The 20554-nt window shown below is 38.7% G+C and overlaps 1 protein-coding gene across 2 annotated transcripts in view; it reads left to right on the top strand.

Moving 5' to 3' along the window:
- Positions 1-379: 379 nt before the first annotated feature.
- RPS6KC1 (ribosomal protein S6 kinase C1) overlaps positions 380-20554 on the top strand; it is a 340815-nt gene continuing 320640 nt past the window's right edge. For both annotated transcript variants that reach the window (XM_037824064.1, XM_037824056.1), the window contains exons 1-2: positions 380-593; positions 18677-18712. In XM_037824064.1, coding sequence (XP_037679992.1) covers positions 489-593; positions 18677-18712 — 141 coding nt within the window. In that variant the 5' untranslated portion in view covers positions 380-488. The remainder of the gene's footprint in view (positions 594-18676; positions 18713-20554) is intronic.

The raw sequence follows: 20554 nt of genomic DNA, 5'->3' as shown, positions 1-20554 counted from the left end.
GATAGACCGTTGAGTACAGAAGGAAAGAAAATGCTAGGCTGGGTGTCACCCTCCATCTCTTCAGGACCTCACAAAAGTTTGTACACGGGTGGGACGGAAATGGGGAGAACAGAGCTCTCCCTGGTGTGGCGTGGCTGTAATATCACAAAATCAAGGAGGTGTCTGAGCTAGCGCACAATGACAATGGAGAGTGCCTCAGCTCTCCGCAGCGACCCGGTGGCGGTGCGCCCACCTGTGCCTCGCACATACGTCAGGCCTGCTCCGGGTTGGGAGTCAGTCTAAGATTATATTCCTTCCTTCTCAAGTATTTTGGACTCGGACTGACCCGGAAGGTTCTTCGTGGACCCGGAAGCAGAGCTGCGCAGCAGAGGCGCCGCCGTGGAGTCACCGCCCCCTCGCCGCTTCTTTGCTGCCTGGGGAGCCCGGACCGCCGCCGAGCTGGGTTGCGCGGATGGTCCCGGGCGGGCGGCGGCAGAGGCTACGGAAGGATGAGTTCTACCCGGGAGCGGGGTGCGGACCTCGCTCGTTTCTACACGGTCACAGAGCCCCAGCGACATCCGAGGGGCTACACAGTGTATAAGGTCACCGCTCGGGTGAGTGCCGGTGTTGGACTGGTTGGATTAGGACATGAGGGGCTAGAGAGGGGGATCCTGATGTGAGGGGGTACCCGACTCCGGGTCAGAGCCGCTGGTGGGAATGGATGAGACGAAGTGGACATCTGTCGGATGTGGGGATTTCAGGGGGCTGGAGTCGGGGCTGAGCGTGGGATGCTTGGGGCTTCACTGGAGTAGGTCGCGGTAGTGTCCCCATGAAGGGGATGGGGTGCGGGCAGTGATTGTTGTGAATGGATGAGTCAGCTCCCATGCCGTTTGGACTTTTTCTTCTGTGGCCGAAATTTGCAGAAGTGGTTTTGCTTGCTCCAGAAGGATAATGCAGATTTTTTTTTTTTAAATGCATTATTTGGCTTACGTAATAGAAGATATTTCGTCTCTTGACCTTTTTATACAGCATCAGGTTTGCTCTGAGGCAGACAGACTCTTGGGAAAGATGTTAGTGTTAGGGCCACCAATCTAGGATCTCCGTAATTGGCTGTGCTTTGCAGGTTTTCAGCAGGAGACATATTAAGACATACTTACGGAGAAATTCTACTGAGGGTGTCTTGTGTGAGTTGCATTGAGGTCACGTTTGAAAGTTGTGAGGCTCCTGTCCATCAGCTAATAGGTTCCATTTTTAGTACCCACTTTGTTTATATTTCATTGCTCTTGCCTTTGGTTTAAAGAGAGCTTGCATCTCCTTTCTATGAGATTAATTAGGAAATAAGTATTATAAAATTAAGCAAGTTAATTTGTATGTGTAAGGATGTGCCTATGAATGTGTGTGGCATTTGTACATATCATCCAATTTAATCCTCATTTTAATGAACTGAGGTTCAAGGACATTTAGTAAAATGTCCAACTTTACATTGCAAGGCAGTAGCAATTCTATGATTTGAAACCAGTTCTGTTTATCTGCAAGTTATGTAAAAGTTAAGAATTAATAAGACAAGGTTAATAAACTGTCATTAAGTATTAAAAAAGAGACATTAAGTAGTACAATACGCATTTGGAGGATGTTGTAATCCTGTGATGGAGAGCTCAGGTGGAAGGTAGGCCTTGAGAACTCTAAAGGTTAAGTAGATTTAGATAGGCAGAATTTGAAGTATGGAAATAGTGCTTGGCATTTGGAAACTGGTGCACAACTCAGACAATTGTGAGAAAGTGGAATGAGCAAGTTTGTTTAAAGATTATGTGAAGACCAGGCTGGTTATTATTGAGGGCTGTACTCAGAATAGGGGGAAATTTGCTGTTCCCTGCTTGCAAGTAAGGTTGTTATATAGGTGTAGTGTTAGTTTTGTATTGTGTAGGAAATTTTATAAGATTAAGGGGCTTCTGTTGCATCACTCTTGAAACCTTTTATAGCCACTGGGCCCTTCAAAAATCTAGATTTAGTTTCCTAACACATAGTTTGCGGAATCACAACAATTTGCATCATATATAATGTTTGCCTCACAGCATTCTGTGCATTCCTTATTTTGACACTTACTGCAGTTATGTTAATCTGTTTACATATTTGAGTCTCTTAATTGATTTAGTGATAGGTCCGTGTCATTGGCATTTGTTTCCTTTTATATCACCTAAGACAGTGCATGACACACAGTGCCTAAAAAAATCGTTGAATGTTTTTTTCTCCATTCTAGGCAGGACACCTAATAAATGTTAGTCCCAGACACTATGTGCTATGAAAGGAACAAGACTGAATAAAGCCTGGACTTTCCTTTCAAGGATACTAAAATAGAAGAGAGTTTAATATACTTAAAGAAGTACAGTGCTAGATAGAAAGTGTTATGTGCTGTAAAAGACTATACAAAAGAGCTGTGGGAATTCAGAAGACAGAGAGATTGCTCTGGCTCAAGGGATCAGGGTACATGTACCAATTAAGAAAGATGTTGAAGGGTGGTAAGAATCCAGACAGGTGGGATAAAAGGAGAGGGCTTCTGAAAAGGGATGGATAGAGTCACTAAAGGCTTGGAGGTGTGAATGTGTGTGGAACTTGAACAGAAACACCAAGTACGATAATTGCTTGTATTCTTACTTCACAAAGGGAAGGGATCTTACATTTCTTCTTTTTAAAGCTGTGAACTATTTTTTGAGCTAACTTTTATGACAATACAAAGTAAAAAGAAACTAACAAGTTGCCTTAGAACTAACCGCATCCATATAATGTGCATGCTATACATTGCTGTGGTTATTTGAACTTGAAAATTGCTTATGCTGTTTTTTTCTTCCTGTAAATAGTTTATATCCTTATTTATTGCTTATGTTACAGAGTTTTTTTTTTTTTTAATTTAAGTTTCGAGGGTCAACATGGAGATATACTTAAAAAATAACTTGTTTAATATTATAAAAAAGGCAAATATATATTATATTTTGAGACTTAAGGAAAAAAACATCTTTCCTCAGGAGAATTAACCAGGTAACTAGTGCTCTCCTGAGAGAATTTCATGAGATAAAAATCAGGAATGTCTTCTTTGTGTTTCCTACTACTGATTTAATCCTAGCTGTAAGTAACAACCACTGTATTCTTGGTCCTTGCTGGGTTATTTTATTAAGAGTCGAGTTAAATATAGGAATCATTGGAAGCACCAATATTCTTAATTTTGGGGGTAGCATAAGAGCTCTTTCATTTTCTTAAATCTCCTTGCTCTCTCTCTCTCTCTCTCTCTCTCTTTTTTTAAAACAGTTTGCTGAAACCTCACAGGCTTAGCTACCCTGTAGCCAGTTCCAAGCTTGCCAACAGATTCCTTAGTTAAACTCTGTGTTGCTTCTTTATTTTTATCTAGAATAAGTACCTCTATTCAAAATTGGAGAATTCTTTTGTAGTTTTCCTTTGGTTCTTTAGCTTTAGGAGACACAGAAATAAAAGAATCATCAGCAGTGGTTTTGGTTGTTTCATCATGCTAAGTTTACATAATCCTCATATTGTAATATGGATTTCTCAACAGCATTAAGTGAATGGTAACTCTTCCCTGTATTTTTTTCCATGATGCTATGCTTTTATTCTTAAAAGGCAGTGCTGCCTTATGATTTTATTTTTTTAATTGAGGTATAATTTACATATAATAAAATTCACCAATTTTAAGCGTACAATTTGATGACAGATATATACAGTTATGTAATCACAGCCACAATCATTGCTGCAAACGTTCCTCATGCTCCTTTGCAGTCAATCTCCTCTCCCCATCTCTAGGCAACCACCGTTCTGTTTTTCTGTCATTATGTTACATTTTCTAGAATTTTATATAAATGCGATTATACGGTATTCACCACCACCCCAACTTCTTTCACTCAGCATAATTATTTAAGACTCATCCATGTTGTGTGTTTTGTTAGTGCATTACTTTTTATTGCTGAGTAGTAGTCCATTGTTTGGATATACAGCAATTTGTTTGTCATTTTATCTGTTGATGAACATTTGAGTTGTTTCAACTTTTTGGCTATTATGAATAGAGCTGTTATGAACATTCCCGTACAAATTTTATATGGACATATGGTTTCATTTCTTTTGATACTACACTTTTGTTTCTTTAGCATTACACTGAGTCTTGAAATCAGATTGTCTTCTAATTTTGTTTTTGTTTTTCAAAATTGTTTTGGCTATTCTAAATCATTTGCATTTTCATATAAAGTTTAGAATCAGCTTGTCAAGTCTATGAAGATGCTTGTCCAATATCTTTTCAGATTTTTATTGGGATTACATTGAAACTGTGATCAATTTTGGAAGATGTGATATCTTAAAAATTATGGTCTTCTGATCTATGAACATTTATTTCTATTTAGCTTGTCTTTAATTTGTTTTAGCAGTATTTTTGTGGTTTTCGGAGTGCAGGTCTTGCACATATTTAAAGTAATTTGAGTGTATTTTCAATCTGGGAGAATACATCAGTAATAAGTAATAGCAAATACTTATATGATGCTTACTATAAGTTAAGCACTATTCTAGCACTTTATATAAATTAACATATTTTTCACTGTAGTCCAGTGATGTAAGCACTATTATTATTCTCACTTTAGCAGTGTGGAAAGGGAGGCACAGAGAAGTTAATAACTTGCTTTGGAGTTGAGTTCCAGTCAACAAAGATGGCAATGTAAGACACCCCACAGTACTGTTTCCTCAGGAATCTTTGAACAACTAGCAAAATCTATCATAGCCATCTTCCTGGAAAACAGAGGGTTACAGTAATTGAGTGTGCTGGTTTGGCCATGTTCTTTTAATCATTCTTGATGGGGCAGACCTATTGTGGGTGGGACCTTTTGGTTAGGCTATTTTAATTGAGATGTGACCCAGCCCATTCAAGGTGGGTCTTAATCCCCTTGCTGGAGTCCTTTATGAGAGGATACAAGACAGATGAAACTCAGAGAGCTCAGAGAAGCTAAGAGATGAAATACAGAGTTTGTCTCAGAGAAGCTAAGAGAGGAAAAGCCCCTGGGGTAGCTGAGAGACAAAGCCATTGAAACTAGAGCCTGGGAGAAAAGGACCAGTAGACATCACCATGCGCCTTCCCCTGTGACAGAGGAACTCCGGATGCCAGCAACCTTTCCTCAGAGAAGGTATCTTCCTCTTGATGCCTTAATTTGGACGTTTTCTTGGCTTTAGGACTGTAAATTTATAATCTAATAAATCCCATTGAAAAAGCCAACCCATTTTGTATATTGCGTTCCAGCAGCTTTAGCAACTGAAACACTGGATAAGTGCTAAATCAAGAAAACAAAGCTTGAAAAACTGTAGACGAAGCTCTTGGTGCCCTTGCAAGCCTCTCCCTGGCATAGTATTAGCCAGCCTGTGCACCCATCTTGGATTTCTGGATCTATTCTGGAGGGAGCAGAGTAACACCTATGTGTATGCTGGGGTACCTGTATATTGGTGCCAGTCTATCAGGTTGAAGCCTGAAAGACTGAACCGAGAAAACTTGTCTCAAGCTTCGTCTCTGTGCCAGTTTGAATATATTGTGTCCCTCAAATGCCATTATTTTTGATGTAATCTTATGTTGGCAGACGTTATCAGTGTTAATTAGATTGGAATTCTTTGAGTGTTTCCGTGGAGATGTGCCCCACCCAACTGTGGGTGATGACTCTGATTGGATAATTTCCTTTGATTTGTTACACCACCCATTCAGGGTGGGTCTAAATTCAATCACTGGAGCTGTATAAATGAGCAGACAAACTGAAGGAACTCAGTGCAGCTGTGAGTGACATTTTGAAGAGGAGCTACAGCCAAGAGGGACACTTTGAAGAAAGCATAGGAGCTGCAGATGAGAGAGAGAGTTTGAAGAAGGCCGTTGAAAGCAGACTATTGCTCCGGAGAAGCTGAGAGAGGACAAATACCCCAAGTGCAACTAAGAGACATTTTTGAGGAACTGCAGCCTAGAGAGGAACGTCCTGGGAGAAAGCCATTTTTGAAACCAGAGCTTTGGAGCAGATGCCAGCCACATACCTTCCCAGCTAACAGAGGTTTTTCCAGACTCCATTGGCCATCCTCCAGTGAAGGTACCCGACTGCTGATGTGCTACCTTGGACACTTTATGGCCTTAAGTTTGTAACTGTATGACCAAATAAACCCCCTTTTATAAAAGCCAATCCATTTCTGGTGTTTTGCATTCTGGCAGCATTAGCAAACTAGAACAGTCTCACACAACTTTTCATGCAGGAAGAAGCAGCTTGCAGACAATGAAGCAGGAAGCAAATCAAAGCAGCCTGGGGCAAAGGATTACCTGCATTAAATTGTACAATAGAGCACTAGAAAGGGGTTAAAGTCTATTTGATAGGGTGTAGAGAGGGCATTTGAATTACTGTTCAATGGGGAATACTTGGATCAGGCAGAAGACCAGGACAAGAAGCAAGTTCCACTCAAGCTCAGTTAGACAGAGAGGACATCATATTTCGCATTCACATGGGCTGATGTTCTTGATTGGAGGTTAAGCTTTGGAGGAGAACACCAGTGAAAGCAGAGCCAATATGCAAAAACTATGAAAGATGTGTTTTTGCTCATTTATTTGTTTTTGTTAGCTCTCGTCATTGAAGGAAGTCTCTGCCATATCATTAGCTGGATACAAAATTAAGGAACAGACAGCTCAGGGAGTAAACCCCATTGTTTGCAGTCTAAAATATTAAAATGTATATTATGCAACAAAGGATTATGGAACAAACAAAGAAACAGGAAATGATGGCCCATCCAAAGAAACAAGATAAAAACCTAGAAACTGTCAGAGAAGAGGACCAAACTTTGGACACTGGACAAAATCTTCTAAAAATGATCCTCAAGGAGATAAAGAAAGCATGAAGAAAGAACTAAAAGATATCAGGAAAACAATGATGAACTATACAAGAACCTCAATAAAGAGATAGAAATTTAAAAAGGGAACCAAACAGAATTACTGGGGTTGAAGACTACACTTACCAAAAAGAAAAAATCCCTATAGGATTTCAGCAGCAGATTGGAACTAGCAGAAGAAAAAAATTAGTGATCTCAAAGACAAGCTAACTGAAATGATTCAGGCTGGGGGTCAAAAAGAAAAAAGAATTTTAAAAAGTGAGCAGAATCTAAAAGACCTGTGGGACAGCATCAAGTGTACTAATATATGCTATGGGAGACCAGGAAGGAGAAGAAATAGAGAGAGGACAGAAGAAATACTCAAAGAAATAATGGCACTAAACTTTCCAAATTTAACAAGAGAAATGAATATGCACATTGAGGAAGCCCAGTGAACCTCAAAGAGGATAAACTTGAAGAGAACCATGCGCAGACACTTAGCAATCAAACTGTCTAACGCCAAGGACAAGGAGAAAGTTCTGAAAGCTGCAAGAGAAAAGCAATGAGTTATGTACAAAGGAATCACAATAATATTAAATGCTGATTACTCATCAGAAACCATGGCAGCAAGAAGGCAGTGTTATGAAATACTTAATGCTGAAAGAAAACAATTGCCAATGAAGATTATATTATATCTGGTGAGACTTTCTTTCAAAAATGAGGGAGAGATTAAGATATTTCCAGCCAAACTAGAGCTGAAGGAGTTCATCATTACTAGCCATGTTCTACAAGCAGTGCGAAAGGGAGTTCTTCAGATTGGAAGGAAAGGACACTAGGCAGTGAATTGAAGTGGCATAAAGAAATAAAAGACCCCTGTAAAAGTAGCTGTATGGGTAATTGTTCTAGTTTTTGCTAATGTTGTCAGAATGCAAAACAGAGATGGACTGGCTTTCGTAAAAGGGGGTTTATTTGGTTACACAGTTACAATCTCAGGGCCATAAAGTGTCCTTCAACAATCGGGTACCTTCACTGGAGAAAGGCCAGTGGTGTCCGGTAAACCTCTGTTAGCTGGAAAGGCACGTGACTGGCATCTGCTTGCCCCTAGGTTGCGTTTCAAAGTGGCTTTCTCCCAGGACGTTCCTCTCTAGGCTGCAGTTCCTCAAAAATATCACTCTTAGTTGCACTTCGGATGTTTGTCCTCTCTCAGCTTCTCCGGAGCAAGAGTCTGCTTTCAATGGCTGTCTTCAAACGGTCTCTCATCTGTAGCTCCTGTGCGTTCTTCAAAGTATCTCTCTTGGCTGTAGCTCCTCTTCAGAACATCACTCACAGCTGCACTGAGTTCCCTCTGCCCGTCAGCTCGTTTATGTGGCTCCACTGATCAAGGCCCACCCTGAGTGGGTGGGGCCATGCCTCCATGGAAATATCTCATCAGAGTTATCATCTACAGTTGGGTGGGGTGCATTTCCATGCAAATCTAATCAGCACCAAAATGTCTGCTCCACAAGACTACATAAAAGAATATGGCTTTTAATGGGGGACATAATACATTCAAACCAGCACAGTAATTATAAATGCCAGTACTATTGTATTGTATTTTATGGTATGTAACTCCATTTTTCACTTCTACCAGGTTCCAAAATGCAAGTGCATAAAAAGTAATGATAAAGCTATGGTTTTGGAAATACAATGTATAAATATGTAGTTTGTAACAAGTACAACATACAGGTGGGGAGATGGAGGGGTATAGGAACAGTGTATATTATGCTATTGAAGTTAAGTTGGTACAAAATGAAATGTGGTTTTTATAGATTTAGGATGTTAAATTTAAGCCCTGTGGTAACCACAAGGAAAATATATGAAAAAATATATACGGAAAGAAATGAGAAGGTACTCAAAGTGGTACAGTGTAAAATATCAAATATGAAAGTAGGCATTAATGGAAAAATTGAGGATCAAAAAAGTTATACAAATTACAAAGACAAAATAGCAAAATGATAGAAGAAAGTTGTGCATTACCAGTAGATACTTTAAATGTAAATGGACTAAAGTCTCCAGTCAGAAGGCAAAATGGACAGAAAACAACATGATCTAACTATATGTTTATAAGAGTCTCACCTTAAATTCAAAGGCATAAGTAGGATGAAAGTGAAAGGATGGAAAAATTATACCATGCAAACAGTAATTAAACGAGAGCTGGATTAACTCTGCTATATATATAAATATAGGATAAAATACATGTTAAGTAAAAAACTGTAATGAGAGACAAAGAAGGGCACTGTATGCTGATGAAGGGTGAATTCAACAAGAAGACATATCAATTGTAAATATATATGCACCTAACAGCAGAGCCTCAAGACATATGAAGCCAATATTGACAGATTTGAAGGGAGAAATAGATGGTGCTATCATTAACAGTAGGAGACTTTAATACACCACTTATATGTCCCTTATGAAAATAGATGTAAAAATATTCAACAAAATGCTAGCAAACTGACTCCAGAGGCACATTAAAGGAGTTATATACCATGGTCAAGTGGGAGTTATCCCAGGTATGTAAGGGTGGTTCAACATAAACTCAATTAATGTAGAAAAGTATATAGAGGGACATCCAGGAAGATGGTGGAGTAGGTGAGGTGGAATGGGCTTCTCCTCCATGAAAGACACCTGGGATGGCAGTTTTGAGGTGTGCCCTGCCATAGAGGGTCCCCACAGTACGTGGAGGGGACATGGACAAAAACATGAAGAGACAGCACCTTGAGGGACAGGGTGAGTTTGTTTGACTGGGTCCGCCTCCTGCGCCAGCAGCAGCAAGGTGACCTCTGGGCAAGGGAGTGAGCAGCAGCTCTCCACTCCCATGCGCCTACCTTGGCAGTTAGCCGGGGAGGTGATCCTCCACAGCCAGATAGCTGTGAGCGCCTGTGAGGGAACCTGGGAGGCAGCATTTACTCTCCCCCACTGGAAGTCTGGGGTGGGGGGTGCGTTGGCAAGAAGCGGGAATAGGATGGGGCACCATACCAATGCATCAGGAGCACCTCCCACATTGCAGAGTCTCATGGGGGCTAAGCAGGCAGGGAGCAGGGCACGACTGATCTGGAGGGTACCCTTGAGTGGACTCCCTGCTGAACTGCTCAGGGCTCACATCACAGCCTCAGGGCAGATAGTCTGCAGTGCACATGGAGAATTGGTGCACCCATTGGTTCCCCACCCAATTTGGACTCCACCTGGTGCAGAGAAGAAGTTAGGGGAAGACCAGCTTGAGAGGGCCACCTGCTGGTAAGATAAGGAAACTGCATGCCAGCAAGCTGTAGCTCTCCCAAATTATATATAAATGCTCCAATATTCCTGCATTTCCCAAAATAACCTTATCAAGATGAGCAAATGCCCTGAAGCCAACAGAAAATCACAAAGCACTTGAAGAATCTAGAAGATATGGATAAGCCAATCCAGCAAATTAAAAAGCCAGAAGAGACACAAACTTTGGAGCTATTAATTAAAGATGTACAAACAAATCTCCAAAAAAAATTCAACAAGATGGCTAAAGACATAAAGGAAATCAAGAAGACTCTAGAAGATCGTAAAGAAGAATTTGAAGAAGTAAATAAAAAAATAGCAGATCTTATGGCAATAAAATCAGTTAATGTAATATACCACATTAACAGAATGAAGGGGGAGGGGACAACACGTGATGATCTTAATTGATGCAGAAAAGGCAGTTGAAAAAATCAGCACCCTTCCTGATAAAAACACTTAGAAAACTAGGAGTAGAAGGAATCTTCCTCAACATGATAAAAGGCGTATATGAAAAACCCACCACTAACATTATACTCAATGGTGAAAGACTGAAAATTTTCCCTCTAAGATCAGGAACAAGACAAGGAAGCCCACTGTCACCACTGTTATTCAGCATTTACTGAAAGTTCTAACCAAAGCAATTAGGTCAGAAAAATAAGTAAGAGGCATCCAAATTGGAAAGAAAGAAATAAATCTTTTCCTATTTGCAGAGCCTCTCTCTATATGATTCTATGTATAGAAAATCCTGAAAAATCCACAACAAAGCTACTGTATCTAATAAATGAATTCAACAAGATTGCAGGGTACAAGATCAACATGCAAAAATCAGTAGTCTTTGTATGTACTAGTAATGAACAATATGAAGAGGAAATGAAGAAAAAATTCCACTTGAAGCAGCAACTGAAATCAGCAAATATCGAGGATTAAATTTAATTAAGGATGTAATGATGTATATGGAAAAACTACCAAGCATTGCTAAAAGAAATCAAAGATAACCTAAATAAATGGAAGACATTCCATGTTCATGGATCGGAGCACTAAATATTGTTAAGATGTCAGTCCTACCTAAAGTGATTACAGATTCAACGCATTCCCAATTAAATTCCTACAACTTTCTTTGCAGGATTGGAAAAGCAAATCATCAAATTTGTATGGAGAGGCGGGGCAAGATGGCAGAGTGGTGACGTGTAGATTTTAGTTACTCCTCTAGGGCAGTGGTAGAAAGCCAGGAACTGTGTGGACCGGACACCGGAGAGCAATTTGAATTTGGGCATACTTCATACAATACTCACGAATGTGTGGAACAGCTGAGATCAGTGAAATCTGTAAGTTCTTGCGGCCAGGGGACTCGTGCCCCCCTCCCCCCCCCCGGCCAGGCTCAGTCCCATGGGAGGAGGGGCTGTCGGTGCTGGGAATGAGGAGGGAGAACTGCAGTTGTGGCTCCTATTGAAAACTCAGACTGCTGTTCCAAACTCCAAACATAGATAGACTGAGACCAGACACCGGCGATTCCAGGAGCAGTCAGCCCAGTGGAGAGGAGATAGGGCTAGCAAAAACAGCAAAAAACAAAAAACAAAAAAAACCCAAAATAAAAACGGAGACTTTTTGGAGTTCTAGTGAATATAGAACAGAGAAGGGCAGGGTTCAAACAGAGTCAGGCTCATATGCAAATCCAAAGAGTGAGTTTCCTTGTTTGAAGAGGCAGTTTCTTTGCTTTCTTGATTGTTCCTTAATGTCCCCAATCTCCTTGTCTCTTAGCATTTCAATAGCCCATTAGATCTGGAAGGAGGTCCCCTTTTTTTTTCTCATCTTTTTCTAAAACAATTACTCTAGGAAGCCCATTACAAAAAGCCTCAAGAACTTGCAATTTGGGCCCAGAGAAGAGTGGTGCAAAGAGAGCTCTGAGACACAAAGCAGTGAGTCCAGTCGCTGAGAAAATTCGCTGAACACCACAACTTCCTAAGAAAAGGGGGCATCCCTTTGTAGCCATCTTCCCGGTGGGCTGGGAACGCTCCTGCCTGGCGCCAGCAACACAGCCCAGAGCTGCCCCAAACAACCCAGTGTGACGGGAAGTGTTTCCAACAACACACGCACACATCACAATATCAGGTGTGGGCCTTTCCTGCACCTTCGGCTAATTGTCCCGGAGCCAGGAAGACGGAGCTGTGTGAAAGGGGGAAATTAACACGTTCCATTCAGTCGTCCTTTCAGCAGACTGGGAATACCCCTACACAGTCCTGCAGCCCAGAAACACCCTTGGGGGACGGCGCACTCCTGTGATGCAGCACAGTTGTCTCTCAGCAGAGGACCTAGTAGTGCACGGCTTGGAAGAGGGACCTACTTGCAAGTCCCGGGGACCATATGCCAATACTAAGGACTTGTGGGTCAGCGGCAGAGACAAACTGTGGCAAGACTGAACTGAAGGATTAGACTATTGCAACAGCTTTAAATCTTCAGGAACACCTGGGTGATTTGATTATTAAAGCTGCCCCCCACCCCCAACTGCTCAGACACATGCCCCAGATGCAGGGCGGGCAACACCAACTACACACGCAAGCTTGGTGCACCAATTGGACCCCACAAGACTCACACCCCCACTCACCACAAAGACAGTGGGGGAGAACTGGCTTGAGGGGAATAGGTGGCTCGCGGATGCCACCTGCTGCTTAGTTAGAGAAAGTTTACGCCACAAAGCTGTAGATCTGACAAATTAGAGCTAAGTGCTTAAATCAGTTTGCATATCCTAAAAGAACCCTATCAAGTTAAGCAAATGCCAAGAGGCCAAAAGCAACAGAAAATTTTGAAGCATATGAAAAAACCAGACGATATGGAGAACCCAAGCCGAAACACTCAAATCAAAAGATCAGAGGAGACACAGTACTTGGAGCAATTAATCTAAGAGCTAAAGACGAACAACGAGAGCAAGGCACAGGATATAAAGGACATGAAGAAGAGCATGGTATAGGATATAAAGGACATAAAGAAGACCCTAGAAGAGCATAAAGAAGAAATTGCAAGAGTAAATTAAAAAATAGACGGTCTTATGGAAATAAAAGAAATTGTTGACCAAATTAAAAAGATTCTGGATACTCATAGTATAAGACAAGAGGAAGCTGAACAGTGAATCAGTGACCTAGAGGATGACAGAACGGAAAATGAAAGAACAAAAGAAAGAATGGGGAAAAATTGAAAAAAAAAATGGACCTCAGGGATATGATAATATAAAATGTCCAAATATAAGACTCATTGGTGTTCCAGAAGGGGAAGAGAAGGGTAAATGTCTAGGAAGAGTATTCAAAGAAATTGTTGAGGAAAACTTCCCAGATCTTCTAAACACCATGAATACACAAATCATAAATGCCCAGCGAACTCCAAATAGAATAAATCCAAATAAACCCACTCCGAGACATATTCTAATCAGACTGTCAAATACTGAAGAGAAGGAGCAAGTTCTGAAAGCAGCAAGAGAAAAGCAATTCACCACATACAAAGGAAATGGCATCAGACTAATTAGTGACTACTCAGCAGCCACCACGGAGGCGAGAAGGCAGTGGCATGACATGTTTAAAATTCTGAGAGAGAAAAATTGCCAACCAAGAATTCTTCATCCAGCAAAGCTCTCCTTCAGATTTGAGGGAGAGCTTAAATTTTTCACAGACATACAAATGCTGAGAGAATTTGCTAACAAGAGAGCTGCCCTACTTGAGATAATAAGGGGAGCCCTACAGACAGAGAAACAAAGAAAGGAGAGAGACATATGGAGAAAGGTTCAGTACTAAAGAGATTCAGTATAGGTGTGTTAAAGAACATTAAGAGAGAGAGGGAAAAAATATATCTGACAAACATAAACCAAAGGATAAAGAGATTCAGTATAGGTGTGTTAAAGAACATTAAGAGAGAGAGAAAAAAAATATATCTGACAAACATAAACCAAAGGATAAGATGGCTGATTCAAGAAATGCCTTCACAGTAATAACGTTGAATGTAAGTGGGTTAAACTCCCCAATCAAAAGATATAGATTCACGGAATGGATCAAAAAAATGAACTATCAATATGTTACATACAAGAGACTCATCTTAGACACAGGGACACAAAGAAATTGAAAGTGAAAGGATGGAAAAAAATATTTCCTGCAAGCTACAGCCAAAAGAAAGCAGGAGTACCAATATTAATCTCACATAAAATAGATTTTCAATGCAAGGATGTTATGAGAGACAAAGAAGGCCACTACATACTAATAAAAGGGGCAATTCAACAAGAAGAAGTAACAATCGTAAATGTTTATGCACCCAATCAAGGTGCCACAAAATACAGGAGACAAACACTGGCGAAACTAAAGGAAGCAATTGATGTTTTCACAATAATTGTGGGAGACTTCAACACATCACTCTCCTATAGATAGATCAGCCAGACAGAAGACCAATAAGGAAATTGAAAACCTAAACAATCTGATAAGCAAATTGGATTTAACAGACATATATAGAACATTACATCCCAAATCACCAGGGTGCACATTCTTCTCTAGTGCTCATGGAAGTTTCTCCTGAATAGATCATATGCTGGGACATAAAACAAGCCTCAATAAATTTTAAAAAATTGAAATTATTCAAAGCACATTCTCTGACCACAATGGAATACAATTAGAAGTCAATAACCATCAGAGACTTAGAAAATTCACAAATACCTGGAGGTTAAACAACATGCTCCTAAATAATCAGTGGTTTGAAGAAGAAACAGCAAGAGAAATTGCTAAATATATAGAGACAAATGAAAATGAGAACACAACATACCAAAACCTATGGGATGCAGTAAAAGCAGTACTGAGGGGGAAATTTGTAGCACTAAACACTGTACTGAGGGGGAAATTTGTAGCACTAAACACATACATTAAAAAGGAAGAAAGAGCTAAAATCAAAGAACTAATGGATCAACTGAAGAAGATGGAAAATGAACAGCAAACCAAACCTAAACCATGTAGAAGGAAAGAAATAACAAGCATTAAAGCAGAATTAAATGACATAGAGAACAACAACAAAAAAAAAATAGAATAAATAACACCAAAAATTGGCTCTTTGAGAAGATCGACAAGATTGACAAGCCCATAGCTAGACTGACAAAATCAAAAAGAGAGAAGACCCATATAAACAAAATAATGAATGAGAAAGGTGACATTACTGCGGATCCCAAAGAAATTTAAAAAATTATAAGAGGATAATATGAACAACTGTATGCCAACAAACTGGATAATGTAGAGGAAATGGACAATGTCCTGGAAACATATGAACAACCTAAGCTGACCAGAGAAGAAACAGAAGACCTCAACCAACCAATCACAAGCAAAGAGATCCAATCAGTCATCAAAAAGCTTCCCACAAATAAATGCCCAGGGCCAGATGGCTTCACAGGGGACTTCTACCAAACTTTCCCAAAAGAACTGACACCAATTTTACTAAAACTCTTTCAAAACATTGAAGAAAATGAAACACTACCTAACTCATTTTATGAAACTAACATCAATCTAATACCAAAACCAGGCAAAGATGCTACAAAAAGGAAAACTACAGGCCTATCTCCCTAATGAATATAGATGCAAAAATTCTTAACAAAATACTTGCAAATCGAATCCAAAGACACATTAAAAAAATCATACACCATGACCAAGTGGGGTTCATTCCAGGCATGCAGGAATGGTTCAACATAAGAAAATCAATCAATGTATTACAACACATTAACAAATCAAAAGAGAAAAATCAACTGATCATCTTGATAGATGATGAAAAAGCATTCGACAAAATCCAGCATCCCTTTTTGATAAAAACACTTCAAAAGGTAGGAATTGAAGGAAACTTCCTCAATATGATAAAGAGCATATATGAAAAACCCACAGCCAGCATAGTACTCAGTGGTGAGAGACTGAAAGCCTTCCCTCTAAGATCAGGAACAAGACAAGGATGCCTGCTATCACCACTGTTATTCAGCATTGTGCTGGAAGTGCTAGTCAGGGCAATCTGGCAAAACAAAGAAATAAAAGGTATCCAAATTGAAAAGGAAGAAGTAAAACTGTCACTGTTTGCAGATGATATGGTCTTATATCTGGAAAACCCTGAGAAATCGATGATACAGCTACTAGAGCTAATAAACAAATTTAACAAAGTAGTGGGATACAAGACTAATGCATGTAAGTCAGTAATGTTTCTGTATGCTAGAAATGAATGAATTGAAGAGACACTCAAGAAAAAGATACCGTTTTCAATAGCAGCTAAAAAAATCAAGTACCTAGGAATAAACTTAACCAAAGATGTAAAAGACCTGTGCAAACAGAACTACATAACTCTACTAAAAGAAATAGAAGGGGACCTTAAAAAATGGAAAAATATTCCATGTTCATGGATAGGAAGGCTAAATGTCATTAAGATGTCAATTCTACTCAGACTCATCTACAGATTCAATGCAGTCCAATCAAAATTCCAACAACCTACTTTGCAGACTTGGAAAAGCTAGTTATCAAATTTATTTGGAAAGGGAAGATGCCTCAAATTGCTAAAGGCACTCTAAAAAAAAAAGAAGTGGGAGGACTTACACTCCCTGATTTTGAAGCTTATTATAAAGCCACAGTTGTCAAAACAGCATGGTACTGGCACAAAGATAGACATATTGATCAATGGAATTGAATTGAGAATTTGAAGATAGACCCCCAGATCTGTGGCCGACTGATCTTTGATAAGGCCCCCAAAGTCACTGAACTGTGACATAACAGTCTTTTCAACCAGTGGGGCTGGGAGAGTTGGATATCCATCTCCAACAGAATGAAAGAGGACCCCTACCTCACCCCCTACACAAAAATTAACTCAAAGTGGATCAAAGATCTCAATAGAAAAGACGGTATCATAAAACTCCTAGAAGATAATGTCAGGAAACATCTTCAAGACCTTGTATTAGGTGGCCACTTCCTAGACTTTACACCCAATGCACAAGCAGCAAAAGAAAAAATAGATAAATGGGAACTCCTCAAGCTTAGAAGTTTCTGTACCTCAAAGGAATTTGTCAAAAAGGTGAAAAGGCAGCGAACTCAATGGGAAAAAATTTTGGAAACCATGCATCTGACAAAAACTGATATCTTGCATATATAAAGAAATCCTACAACTCAATGACTATAGTACAGACAGCCCAATTATAAAATGGGCAAGAGATTTGAAAAGACAGTTCTCTGAATAGGAAATACAAATGACCAAGAAACACATGAAAAAATGTTCATCTTCACTAGCTATTAGAGAGATGCGAATTGAAGGAAACTTCCTCAGTGTGATAAAGAGTATGAAGGGTGGGTGAGGGGCTGGCTGAGTGCCATGAGATCCTGTGGCTTTTTTTTTTTTTAATTGCTTCATAACTAATGTTATTTTCTTCAGGTTTTAGATGGAAAAAATTGAACCTCTGAGAGTTTACAGCTTAGCAATAAATTGTGAAGGCACAATTTGAGCCCATGTCTGTCCAACACCAGAGCCCATATAGTTTTTTTTCTACTCCTAAATACTTCAGGGTGTATGTTTTAAAAACAAGGACATTCACTTATGTAAATAACAGTACAGTTATTTAAATCAGGAAATTAAGATTGATACAGTACTGTTATTTAATCTACAAACCTAATTCCAATTTCACTTATTGTCCCATTAATGTCCTTTATAGCAAAAGAAAAAAATATTTTTCTGGTCCATGGTCCAGTCTGAGATTATATGTTACATTTAATTGTCACATCTTAAGATTTCCTTAAGAAGCCTTCTTCTTGATTCAGTGCTTGCCCTGTTACTGCACTCCTTTAACTGTTTCTGGAACCCCAAGAGATGTTTCTTTATGGTTATTCAAAGCTTCTGTGGGGAGTTGGAGCCCTGAAGCATCTTGCTTCACCAACTTAATCGGGGTGGGGTTGTATTTGATATTTTATAAGTTATTTTTGTTTTCTTCTTTATTGTTAGGTGAAATCATCATTTCTCAGAGATATTGATGTCTGAACCTTGTGGCTGCTTTTTCTTTTAATTAAAATTTTTGTTGCGCTAATTGTAGATTCATTTATGGTTTTAAGAAATGATGCAGAGGGAAACCTTGTATATACTTTTCCAGGTGCAGCAAAGCTTTTTTTTTTTTTTTTTTAAATGCAATTTTATTGAGATATGTTCACATAACATACAGTCATCCAAAGCAGCAAAGCTTTTATGTTTCTCATTTGTATTTACACTGGAAAGGGGGGTAGTCAAGCTTGTTAGAATTATGTCAAGCAAAAGTGATGGTCTGAGGCATTCTCTTATGAGTGTAATATGTGAACTCTAGCATGTGAAATTTATTTTAGTTGCTTTTTTCCTTAATTTTTAGTTTGTGTTTCAGATAGTGAAGTTCTCATATAGTTGAGGTCTGTATAAGTGACGTATTTCTTTTCTTTTAAGCAAACTTCTTGAATTTTCCATGTAAATATTGAAAGTAATTGTAGAAATGTGAAACTTTAAGTTTTGAAAATGATTAAATATTTTGTTGTATGTTTTGTTTTAGGTTGTTTCACGAAGAAATCCAGAGGATGTCCAGGAGGTAACATGTTTATCCATATGAAAATTTTATTTTAGATATTTGACAAAAATCTGCTTAAATGCTTTATTAAGGAAACTGTCCAAATTATTATGTCAGTCTTTGTATCTGGTATGTTTTTGTGAAGATTGTCTTCAGCTCACAAAACAGTAAAGTCCTATTTCAGACCTACTACGTGGGTGTTAAGTTTTAGTAAGTGTTAAATTATATAAATAGGAATCAGGAATTAGAGTGCTGTTTATAAGTAAGAATTGTGTTGGTAACTAGCACTCATAAGATTCCACTAAGTCAAGGGCCCCTATTTACCTATTTCAGTATCATGATGCCTGTTTAATTAAAATTGAGAAGTGTTTGGTAACTAGTAATTTTTTAAAGATTATAATCATACATTAAGGGTCTCTCTTTGCCAGCTTACACTTTTATATTGATTGACATGTTGACATCTTGGAAAACTGCTTTGGCTATAGATGCTTCTTTTTGACCTTTTAGTTAGTAGCTCTTTTGCAGATTCTTCATTGCAGTTTTTTCTTTTTTTCTCTCCCTCTCTCAATTATGCAACCAGCCTGTTATGTTTTTGTTTAAAATTGTAGAATCTTCTGTAATTACTCTTTGCTTCTTGTGTACCTTTTAGAATCCTTACTGAGAGCTTGGTTCTGCTAATGCTTTCTTAATTTACTTTCATTTTGGCTTCTGTTCATTTTCACTAAGGTTAGAGGGACATATATTGGGGATTTTTTTCTCCCCAAAGTGTTTAAAACATGTACATTGGATGTCTTGATTCTACGGCCAAGTTATCTTTTTTGACTGAATTCGTATGTCTTTAGGTGGAGCATTTACTATCCATTTAGCCATGAGCCCCACTACTCTTTACTGATTATACCTGGCTTGATTCATACATTTAAATTGATTGCTTGACTGGTAGGTTGAGTTTGTGACCCCAGGTGTAGGTAGTATTTAATTTTTTATACATTACATAGCATAGTTTGTTTATCATTTCTGGCTATATCTGGGCTAATATTTGTTTTGTCCTATGGTAAAAACAGTCTAATAAAAGACATTTTAAAAAAGATTTCATAGTATCTTCCTTAGGGGTTTTAAAATAACTTTCTTTTCTCCTTCAATAGGTAGGAAGAGAATATTATAATTTTGTTATTTTGGAAGAAATGGCTATATATATGTCAGTGAAAGTAATTTGTGCCATTGATTAGTTAAAGTACTCTTGTCAATTGATTAGTATGAGCTATACTTTGTTCTTTAGAATTCTACTAATTATGTTGAATTAGTAGTCAATACTAGGCTTTTGAAAATTTACAATTCTGTTAAAATTGGAAATGGGTTATGTTTCCTTTGATACAATGTCTGATTGCTGTGCTGTAGTTTGTAGCTTGATGTTCCCCTTTTCCAGGGAGAATCCTGAACTACCCTATCCATGAACATATTCTGCCATTTCCTTAATCCTTTTTTTGGGAAAACTGTTTTATAATAACAACTGTTGGTGAATCATTCATCACAAAACACTTGTAAGTGTCCTTAGACAATTGCATGGTCCTTTGTTATAAATGGTATAACATTTTTAAAAAAAAATATGTTCTATATAACTGACTTCTTAAAATACAGAATAATCTTGAAAATGATAGCAGTGCTTTTTTATTTTCCCATTTATTTCATTTAAACATTGGCATTCTCGTTTAGGAGAGGAATTGACCATCTAGATTTGTTTCCATTTCCTTTTCTTTCTTTTTGTCTTTTGTTAACTAATTTATTTAATTGCTGTATCAGAATTTGGTCAGGCTTCACAAGGGCTATTGAGGATCAGTAGATGTACTGTTAGTCCAACCAATTATA

This window comes from Choloepus didactylus, chromosome 2 (assembly GCF_015220235.1).
Source record: "Choloepus didactylus isolate mChoDid1 chromosome 2, mChoDid1.pri, whole genome shotgun sequence".
NCBI classification, from domain to species: domain Eukaryota; kingdom Metazoa; phylum Chordata; class Mammalia; order Pilosa; family Megalonychidae; genus Choloepus; species Choloepus didactylus.
Note: the sequence above shows the minus strand (reverse complement) of the source record. Positions and strands in the feature narration are given on the sequence as shown.